This window comes from Pterocles gutturalis, unplaced genomic scaffold (assembly GCF_000699245.1).
Source record: "Pterocles gutturalis isolate BGI_N339 unplaced genomic scaffold, ASM69924v1 scaffold286, whole genome shotgun sequence".
NCBI classification, from domain to species: Eukaryota; Metazoa; Chordata; class Aves; order Pterocliformes; family Pteroclidae; genus Pterocles; species Pterocles gutturalis.
In genome coordinates this window covers 85,940-96,967 of record NW_010102620.1, presented here as the reverse complement: position 1 = coordinate 96,967, position 11,028 = coordinate 85,940, and the positions used below count along the sequence as shown (strand labels likewise).

Genomic DNA, 11,028 nt, shown 5'->3' with positions numbered 1-11,028 from the left:
GCCGCAGCTGTCTGTCCAGGAGCGGGTTGGCCTCAAAGCCAGCTCAGCTGCCTCTGTGATCATAACTGCAGTTTGGTCAGTCTGAGCTTAATCATAGAGAAGTTTCCCAGAGATGCTATCTGTCATCACCTTGAGGTTATTGGAGGTTGTGTCCTATCAGTTATCTTGCCGTTGGAGTCGATTATTTGCCGTGCGTGTCCTTGTCTTACAACGGTGCGTTTGAAGTTATTGAATGAATATTAATCACAGTTGTGGCTGATAAGGAGGGACGGTCTGGTGCAGGCTTTACTCTTCCAATCTGTCTATATTGAGCTGTTTGAGCCATTTGCTCTTGCATAAAATAATGCTGTATGGGTCTAATTTAAAACTTCTGTTTGCTTGCAGAATAACACAGTTTGGAGGCCAGATTCTTGCCAACGCTGCCACTGCCACAGCAATGTTGTCACCTGTGAACCTACCATCTGCAAACACCCTCAGTGTGACTTTCAGAAGGTAAGGGGCTGCAGCTGCCCAAGTGCCGGCTGACCTGTTCTGGGTGGTGGGAGAAATGGCAGGTCACACTGGAGTGCCTGGCCTTCCCCGGCTTTAAGCACCTGGAATAGTTCCATGTCAAAATGCTTTCTTGGGTCCAGCACACAGTGTGTTACGTGTAAAGGAACGGTGGGAGCAGCTGGGTAATTGGTCCTACAGTCTTTGAGGAGGCAAAACCCCTCTTGTATGAAGAGGGACACAAAAAGAGGATGCAGCATGAGGTGTTTCGCTGGAGGAACTGCCAGAGGTGAGCTGTTTGCTTCTCAGCCTTCTGTGCTCAGCTGCCTCTGCAGTCCCTTTGAACCAGAATGTCTGATGCACAGCAGGATTTGGGGGAAGCAAGAGGGAGCTGTGAAATCCTGTTTCACCTCCCAGGGTGCATGTGACTGCCCAGGGTCAGGCACAGCTTCTGTGCCCTTTTCCTACCCATTGATGCAAGCCTATGTGAGAAACACACAGGCAAAACCCAGCTTGTGAAGCCTTTGTCTCCTTCGCCACGCTACAGCGAGAGGCTTGGTGCTGGAACAGCTTGCGGGCTGCCTGTGCTCCCCGGGCAGCCTGGTCCCCAAGGAAGCCCCTGAACTGGGTTCAAACCTCCCAGCGTGAGCCCAGCTTCCAGTCACCCTTCATTTGAATGTGGAGCCAGGTCTCCCTCAAACATGCAGATGGATGCTTTCCGCACAGATGGGCAACAACAGAGCTGAGATTGTCTGTCTTTCAGTTCCTTCTGCCTTGTGATGGTTGCTGAGCGTTCATTGTCTCCTGTTTGTCTTCCTCTATCTGAGCCTTCAGTAATGCTTACAGCTAATTGGCCATGGAATTGGTCTTGCGTTAGCATCTGGATTACCGGGGTGGTATGCATGAATGACAATGAAAATTAATATTTTGAAGAGGCACAGCTGATATGATTGTGTGGCTTTATGAAGCAGATTAGGATGTTTTCCAGTATGACAGCATTAATGAGAAAATAAGTTTGATTCTTACTGGTTTTCCCCATTATTGTCACTGTATGTTAAGCAAGACTGAAATATCAGGAATTTTTGTGCTAAAGAGGAGAGAAATAAAAAAAGAGTGCTGCCATGGCATACCCAACAATGAGAGGGCTAAATAAGATATTGTCCATTTAAAAAAAAAGGGATAAATGAAAAGGTGGCAACTTTAAAGTTCATAAAGGGAAATAGATTTATAGTATGAAATGAATCTTGTGACTCCTTAACATGGGTAATCTTCAAGACAAAGATTTTGTAAGTGTTCCCCAAAGATCTGGCCGTGTAATTGTTGAAAAGGATCATCAAGGAACTCAAAAGAAAAAAATGTGATCATCCTTCAAACGTAAACCAACCACGGATCAACAAGGTCATAAATCACTGTCCCTCTCCATGGTTTATTTCTTATTCACTTATTATGAGATTTATGCTAATATTGCTGATCTTGGTTACAGCAATAAGTCATAAACAAAACCAGGCAGTCTCTGGAAAAAGCATACCCAGTGCTGTTCTAAACAGCTGTGTGTAACACCGACTGCTGGGTGTACCTGATGTTTGGAGTAGGTGGAAGATCAGCAAACATTATTTCTGTTGTGTGAACCAAAAGAAACCAACAATCAAGAACAGTTTTTCCTCACCAGGATCACAGTTGAATAAGGTTCAAGAGATTAAGCTGAATGAAATATTTAATTTTGTTTCCCACCTCCTAAAAAACACGACATTGAAGGAGACCTTGAAGTGAGAAATGTTTTTTCAGTTTGCAAAATCGAAATGTTTCTTTTAGAAAACAGAGAAAGGAAATTTGTGACATTTCAAATCATTCTGGTTGCTTTTATGATACAAATAAAGAGGTGAGAGGTAAGACAATTTGTTGGCATTGCACAGTCTTCATTTTTGATTATAACAAAGCAAATAATGACTCCCTTCTGGGCAGGAATCCCTTAGATATTGGCCATACCCTTTCCAGAGGGAAAGGATGGAGTATGTCCCTTGTCCTGTCTGTGGGGCGCTGTGACAGGCCTGGGGTGTTTAATGTGCAGCTGGGAGGAGCGTGAAACGTTGCATTGGAGAGCCTATGGAGACGTTTTCAATGACAGGAGGCCATGATCCTTCCTGGTGTTGGCTGATGTCTCTACTGATGTATTTTTCCCTTTGATGAGTTTTTTTCATCAGCGTCATCTTTTTTCCCTGCTGCTGAACAGAACGTAGCAAGTGGTCAGCTTGCTAAGTCCCTGGAACGTGCAAAGCAGAGTGGCAGCAGCATCACCTGACTATGCTATGGTGGAAGTGGTCAGTAGTTTTCAGTTAATTTTAAAGTAGTGTTATAAAAAAAAAAAAACAAACCAGTGGTGATCATTAAGCCGAAGAGATGCAGTTAATGGATTCATTCTGCCTGCCAGCTGCAGTTCTGGTGTGGCGAAATGTTAAGAGTTGAGATCCATCCTGTACATGTAGAAAAGTATTGAAAAAATTGCATCTGTACCACATTTCTCAGAGATCCTTCAGTGAGTAATCCTGGGTTTTGTCTTGAATAAGGTTCTTCTAGTTATTCTTTGTTCCGATTTGAAAGCTAGTCTGGCTGGGGACTTACCAGTGGCACTGCTGGGAGTGTAAATTCTCCTGCTGTTGTTTTGCTGGTAAAATGTCAAATACAGCAAACTGATGTGCTGGCTCTCAGCAAAGGGATCTGGCATAGCAGCATTGTGTATTTCACTTCCTGTGTCTCCTCTCTCAACTTGAGAGTACTGGCCCCACGTCTTTCCCGTCGTGTTAAACTCTATTTCATGTGCACTGCTTATTGGATTTGTGTGTCTCTTTAGGGAGAAGTGCTCCAAATAGCCCCCAACAAGTGCTGCCCTGAGTGCGCGTCCCAAGCTGAAGGATTTTGCCAACACGAAGGACAGATCCACAGCGTGAGTGCCCTGTCACATTCCTTAGCAGGCGAAATGCTTCCCAGTTTTTAGCTCTTTCTCTAAAGAAAACAGGTCTTTAAATTTAGAGGCTGCCCTACAGAAATGTAGTGGAAGGAAGGTGTATCCAGAAGCCTGGGTCTTTGGCAGCAGGGTGGCTGGATGCCTCTTTGCAACAGGAAGGGAAATTACGCTGATCCTTTACCAGTAACGAGTCTTTTTTGCCCACACAGTGCAGCCAGGAGTCAAGGGCTGCAATGCGCAAAGCTTGGCTGGGCCTGCAAAAGAAGAACTTAAATCCTAGTTGTAGGGGAATTTAAAAGGGAGAAGACTTTTACAGGTGTGATTGGCAGCTGGACTCATGCTTGTGTTTGTGTGCCTTTGGTTGGGTTGTGCGCTGCAGCACGGCACGCAGTGGAGCAGCTCGGGATGTGTCCTGTGCTCCTGTGCTCACGGGAAGGTGAACTGCACCCGCCGGGTCTGCCCAGCCCTCACCTGTGGAAGAGGAGAGCTGCAGTACACTGCTCAGGGCTCCTGCTGTCCCAAGTGCGTGGGCCTCGGCGGTGAGTATCGCATGGGAATGGGGCTCTGTGTCTTTTCAGTGATCCCAGTGGTAGGTCACTGGAAATCTCCTTTTAGTCCTGAATCTGGAAAGCTTTGCTTTTCTTGTTTAGTTCTTTTGGGAAGACACTAGGATCGAGTGTGTCTCTTAATTCTCTTTCTGTCCTGGTAGCATATTTACATTTTTAACACCCATAGGTCAAGAGGAAATGATAAACTTTAAGCAGTGAGCAGATGCATACAGTATATACTTATTTTGGAGATTACAGTCTGGATGAAAACAATGCAGATATTCCCTGTGCAGTGAGGGTACCTTTGGCAATTGCAGACTCAGACTGCAAGTTCCAAAAATGCCTGAACTCTATTGGATCCCTCCTCTCGTAAAAGTCCAGTTGGAGAAGTGAATTAAGAGTTCTGGATGCACAAGTCTAAAGCCCTTGAAAACTGATGGAATTGTTACTGTCCTTATCTGCTTTGACAAACCTGCTTTGAGTTCTGAGGTGCACAAAATCTGTGTTTCAAGTATGGATGATGGAAAGGGATTAAAGGACACTGAGGAAAAAAAGTTAACCAATTTGTAAATGTCTCTTAGAGCCCTGCTCCTTTGATGGCCGCTTGTTCCGGGATGGTGAGGACTGGCACCTTGGTCAGTGCTCCAAATGTGTCTGCAGGGACGGCGCAACTCAGTGCTTCACGGCTTCCTGCCAGCCTCTGCTGTGCAGCCAGGTCAGGACCCTCTGGCCCCCCGGGGATGCTACTCACGGCTGTCTTCTTCCCTTGGCGAGATCTGTTGCTCAGGCAGATGTACAAATGAGCAGGCAAATCTTCTGTGGGACAAGCGGGTGATTTGTAAAAGGGAGTTTTGATGTGTGGGAATACAGAGTGGTGGATCAGTCTGCCCGTATACACATGCTGGCTCTTCTCTGATATGTTCTTTGCCCACCGTTCTGAATGAATCCAGAAGCTCCCCTGAAATGTGGGCTCTGGCTGAGTGTGCTTACCTGTAGCGCTGAGAAAAACAAAAGCAGCAGTCATAAACTCTTTTTCCTGTTGATGCTCACTCAGCTTTCTATCACTGGACCAGAAGTTTGTGCAGTTAACACTTTTTTTTCCTGATAGAAGGAAAGCCCCTGTGTTTCTGTGCATGCTAATTGTGTTTTGGTTTGTCCTGAGATACTCAATTAGTATTAGTTGACTAAGTACTGTGCGCTAAAATAAATTTGTGCCTGCTTTAGATTCGTCCTTTCCCACTCCAAATGGGCTGATGTTACCTGCTGACTGATAGCACTAATGTTTAGTCAGCTAATCATTAGGATTTAATTAGTGGAAGCAGAAACAACTGTGTTGTTGCTATGACGTATCTGAGAATAATTGGCTGAGAGTAGCCAAGTTAATGTAGCAGAAGGCCGATTCTGATGGCATTCCAGATATTTCCGACCAAGGTGTCCCATGGAAGGGACATTGGCAGGATGTGCAAGGGTCCTGCTGTGCTCTCAGTCATACCCAACGTTTCCATGCATGTGCCTTTGTCTCTGTCTCTTTCTTTATTCTCCACACCCTATCAGAAGCAAAGAATTTCTCCCAGTATTAAACTCTCATCTTCCCTCTTTCAGATGACCATGCCCTTCCCCAGGTGCTGAGGGAGAGCAACTTCAGAAATGCTTGTTGGATGCAGGAGGGCACCTGACTATGTGCTTCCACATATGCCACCAAAATCCATGAAAGAGCTCTTTGAACTCGTTGGGAAGTCTATTGTTGGTAACTTTTACTCAAAGGCTTCCACTCTTTTCTTTGAAAGCTGGTGATTTGACTGACAAAGCAGATGAGATAGGAGTGCTTGGCATTTCTACACTGCTTTTAGTCCGCAAGTCAATCTGATGTGGCTGGAGGCAGGTGCTGGTGAACAATACTTTGCCAAATCATTGGATGTACGTGAAATTATAGCAAGAGAGTTACAGTCACGTTTTGGATGGATGGAGTTGAGATGGATGGAGTTGAGACATGCAGGAATTGTTGCATTGATGTGAGGTGCCAGCCTATTCCAGTGTGATTTAAATCAGTCATGAAAGTGTTTAAAATTGGATAATCCAGTTTTAAGCATAATGTAACACCAGTACAGACAGGTATGCTCTATGGATTTAACTGAAACAGTGCAGATACCTGAGAGATGGCGAGTGTAAATCACACATTCAAAGCCTCAGAATGCGGCAGTACCAGGAAAAAATATTTTCTCCTCCATTTCATGCTTTAGTGTGCTTCTCTACATAGCTTTATGTATACTTTTTTCTCTGTATACCTGAATATGTGTCTGTACTTTTCTCTTGTATGGGTGTATGTGTCTCCATCTGCATCTACATACCTGTCTATGTATTTGGACCTCAGTTGCCATCCAAAGAAGCCCAGAAAATGAGGTGAAGGAAGTACCTCTCTTTCTAGCCTTCTGCCCTGATCTCATGCTGTGGAGACTGCCCCCAGATCCTGGAGCTGAAATCCAGCACTGAGTGGCTGTGGGTTATCACACAGACACTGAATGCCTGGAATTCCAGGCTGTGATGCAGAGCCCCATCTTAGCTGTTCACTCTCTTATTTTACTTGTCTCTCCTGCTTTCTCTTTAGGATGAAGTAATGGTTATGCCTCCCGGAAGATGCTGCCCAGCATGTGTTCCAAAGCCCTGCTCGGTGTCAGGAAGAGTGTACCAGGTAACCTTTGACGAGCCACACCAAAAGGCAGCGGCTCACAAGTTCTGTCTGGCACATCTCCCTTTCCCCAGTCTGTGACATCTGATGTTGTGCCAGCACTGATAGCTTAGTACAGCCATTGCTTTTTTTCTTCCTGGAAAGCCAGAAGAGTTGAAAGAGATTAGGACCAGATAAGAATTTGCTGGCAAGCGGAAAGGAAGTCTGCAGGGTGAAGCAGATTAGGCACTTTCTTTTCACACTTTTTTTGAGCGAGGAAAGCAGAAAGCACTGATGAAGGTCAAAGTATTTAGCATTAAATTAATTTATTACATTACGTAATGTGTGTGTATATGTGATTTTTTATTAATGTTTTTTGCTAATAACAGTCGTTAAGGCCTCACCAATGTCCCTGCTTGCAATTAATGAGAAATACACACCACAGTCGTCTAGACCTCATGCCTCTTCTTCCTGTTTGTTGATCATACAGAGCTAAGCAGTTCTGAAGAGGAGTTTGGTTTTGGATACAGATGTCAGAAGGAACCATCATATTTAACAGACATGTTCTGGAAATAACTTGGTTATTTATGAAGGGTGTTTAACGATTGTATACATGTTCTTTTTGAACAGCATGGTGAACAGTGGAAAAAAAATGCCTGCACTGCATGTACCTGTCACAGAGGGGAAGTCAGGTGTCTGAGGGAGACCTGTGACTCTGTCACCTGTGATCAGGTAGTTAAAAGTCATTCATCCCTTATACCCTGGCTGTCTGTGTCACTCTGCCCGCGCCAAAGGGCTCCGGCAGTCCTGCTCACTGGGTGCTGATGTTTTGCAGGGGGAGAACAAAGTGCAGCGTTCTGGGAAGTGCTGTGAGGAGTGCGTGTCTTCCAAGGGAAGCTGCTTGTACGATGGCACTCTGAGGTACCACAGCGAGATGTGGAATAGTACTCGCTGCAGCTTCTGCATCTGTGATGATGGGCAAGTCACTTGCCAGGAAGCAGAGTGTGCCAAAGTGGAGTGTGCCAAGGTGAGAAAGGTTTTCTTCTTTCAGGGTGTATCTATCAAGTCCTGTGATCCCTCTCCCCACCCCCAGCCTTTTTCTTTTTTCCCAGTTGACATCCTGAGACACTCAAAGAACCTGCCCTTCTCTCAGGGCTTGTTTTGTGCAATTACCTTGAAAACACTTCACAGGAAAGGAGAGTAAACTTTGGATTTTCCGTGCAAGGTTGACAGCTCAGTGGGCTTGCATTGTGAAGCAAGATGGTGTGAATCAGTGACCAGTTTAACTTGGATTCCCTCCCACGCCAGTGTTTGCCTGCTGTGTTGGAGAGTCAGGCACCTAGAGGTTTCAGTGACCACTGGCTTTACCAGGAGCTGAATGTGGAGAGAGGTGTACAGGTCAGAGACAGTTAAAAGCTTAAGAAAAGTTATTTTTATCTTCATTCTGTGTGCTACAGTAGGATTCAGTAAAGGAGTTGGATATGGAAGTCGGTGTTTCACTTTTCTTCATTTTTTCCATGACATTCTTGGCACAGAAGTGGTATAGAGGTATTTTAGAAGGTATTTTATTACCAGTACTGTTTACGCTGAAGATGAATCCCCCCCAGGTTATGTTATATCTGCTCTGTAGTGGATGGGCAAAAGGCATGAGATGGGATTGAAAGCTTCACACAATATGTTTCGAATTGCCTTTCTGCAGTGGGATAAGACTTCGGTGTTGTTTGTCACTGCATATCTTTTAGTCTGTGGGCTCATACCTGCTTTATAGCAACTGCTCACGGTGCCAGTGAAGAGAGGGGAGGGAAGTGTAGCCTTCTGAGTTTTCTCCCAGTGGCAGTGCTTTTCTGGCGGCTCTGCCTGCATGATGAATATAGAGTAGCAGCACCTTGTGTGGTGTCTGCAGTCCAGCCAAATCTGGACAGAATGGATTCCCTGGTTGTTTTAATGAGTGTTCAGGAAAGAAAGAATCTGTGCATAGGGTCCTAAGTGATGATCATGCGGAGAGGATGCATCTGGGAATAAAAGTGTTTGTTCACCTGAGATTGTGTCTTTTAAATAGCAAAGATTCATCGAGTGTGAGACCCAGACTCTTGTCACTGCTGTAGTACTGCTGATAATCATCTGACCTTAAACTGCATGGGGGGATTCTGTAGTCATAAAATCTTGTGCACTTGCATCTGTTTCAGCCAGTTTCCTGCATGCTTACGGCAGTAAATTGGATCATTTACAATAATGATGATGGCATGCTGTCATGGCTCAGTGGGGAGAATTATTTAATATTCATGCTCATATCTGGGATACTGACAAAGAATCCATTATTCTGAAAAGCCAGGGGTATTTTACAGGACAATAGCTGAAGATGTTAACGTGTGGGGTTCCAAATGGAAGGGTTCGGAAGCATGCAGCGTTATAACTCATGTAGCAATTTTTCAAACACAGGCTCTCAGAGGTAACTACCCGCTTAAAAGCCTGAACATCTGAAGAAGTGATACTGTTTGTCAGAGTATGAATCGCTGCGATTTTGAATTGAATGAAACGCGATTGCTAGAGAATGGAAGGAGTAAGGCAATGTCCTTTGTTACAGACAAGAGTTATGATCCCACTTGATAAAAGATATTTGCCCAAGAATTTATTTTTCTGCATGGCTTCCCTTAAGATATGCTGGCTTCCTCAAGTCATGTTCAGTCATAGTGCACCTCAGCAGTACAAGGTGCACGTTAATTAATTGCAACAAAATATTCAATCAGAAAGCAAATAAAGTATTTTCTTTTTCCTTTTTGAGTTGCAGGTCTTGTTTTTAGGCACCTGCATCAATAAATCAGAGCTGATGTGAAGCTAGGAGCATTTGATTTCATCTCTTCATTAAGGCACTATTAATTTTCTGGTCACATCGTCCTGTTTAAAGTGTAATGAGGCCACAGATATGAACTGCAAATCCCAGATGGCTTGACACAGTCTAGCAGCATTACATGAGGGCAGGATAGAGGTTTAGCTTTTAAACCATTCCAACAAACCTGTCCAGCAACTGCCAAATGAAAATGTCTGTGGTCATTCTGACCTAGTCTCCAAAAAGCCATTTTCAGCAGGTAACAATGAGCCGGGAAGATGAGTTATGTGGCAGGCTGGGATAGCTATGGATGTTGAACTGGATGTGCTCAACCAAAACCACTCAGACTGTCAGAGCATCAAATAATGCTGCTGAAGCACTTGCCAGCACCCCAGCTGAGTAAGCACACTTGTGACAATATTCAGGTACATGTCCGAGGAGGATGGGTCACGGCTGCTCGCAGGGGACACCACAACCTACCTGAACAGGCCCGTGGTGGAATAGTTCTGCTAGGAACTACGGGATCAGCAAAACAGAGGTGCTGCATGACCGCCACAAAGCCAGCGAGCTGCCCACGTCTGTCTGATGTTTAGAAGAAACGGAGCTAGGGGGTTGCGAGTGATGGATGGTGCGTGTGGATGTAGGGGTGTACGTGTTTGAGAAAGGTTGCATAAAACTTTTTTTTTTCCCCTTTTCTGCCTTCCAGCCCATCACTGCCTTTCAGCGTTCTCAACCTGGAATTTGATGAATAATCTCTCTTCAGCAAAGCCACAAGTGGCCTAGTTATCTCACGTAGCCTCTCCCTTCTCTGAGTTTTGGCAGAGCAGCCTGGTTGCATTTTTTTGGCTAGGCGAGCCATGTTCCGTGCCTAATTGCTCTCAGTTTTCCTGTAGCGTGTGTTTGTGTGTGTGGGTGGGGATGAGAGAGTTCACGGTACATGGCAGTGACATGAGATCCAGCCACTGCCCGTGGCATTTTGGAGTAATGATTTAAGCAGCAAAAATGTGTAGAGCCAGCAGAGAGAGACGGGCTGTGTGTGGTCCTCAGAGACTGAAATCCATATGGTCTCTCCTCTCTTGCCCGTTCTCAGAAGTGCGTGAGAATTGCCAGTGTGGCCTGGCTTAGTCACTCTACCTTGGTGAAATAATCTGGTCCAGAAAAGCCACTCTGGTCAGGAAATTTAAACAATTTTTTTTTTGAGCTGTGTCCTGGTTCCATAGGACAGAGTCTCCCTCTTTTCTAAATATTCAGCTTCCGCTTGGGCACAAAAAGTTGTGACCAATTAGGGCCCTTTACTCCCTTCTTCTGCTGCTAAATTTTTATCTTCAAGCCAAAGTTATTTAAGTGGATTCTGCGGAGTTGTACGGTTGTAACAAAGAACAGGCTTTCTCCGTCTGGGATGAATAGAGCATGTGCTTTGAAATTCTCTTGGGGAAAAAAAAGTAGAACATTGAAAATGAAGGTAAGCTTCTGTGCACTGAAATCTTGACAGTGGTCGGGTAAAATCCTAGTGATTCACAGCAAAAAAAATGGCATT

General features: G+C 44.9%; 1 protein-coding gene across 1 annotated transcript in view; it reads left to right on the top strand.

Moving 5' to 3' along the window:
- Positions 1–384: 384 nt before the first annotated feature.
- The window catches only part of FRAS1 (Fraser extracellular matrix complex subunit 1), a gene marked incomplete at its 5' end in the record, with an annotated part of 95,622 nt that continues 84,978 nt past the window's right edge, over positions 385–11,028 (top strand). Inside the window, 7 exons of the mRNA XM_010086335.1 lie at positions 385–492; positions 3,338–3,430; positions 3,831–3,990; positions 4,581–4,714; positions 6,605–6,688; positions 7,295–7,396; positions 7,500–7,691. Of these exons, the coding sequence (XP_010084637.1) occupies positions 385–492; positions 3,338–3,430; positions 3,831–3,990; positions 4,581–4,714; positions 6,605–6,688; positions 7,295–7,396; positions 7,500–7,691 (873 nt within the window). The remainder of the gene's footprint in view (positions 493–3,337; positions 3,431–3,830; positions 3,991–4,580; positions 4,715–6,604; positions 6,689–7,294; positions 7,397–7,499; positions 7,692–11,028) is intronic.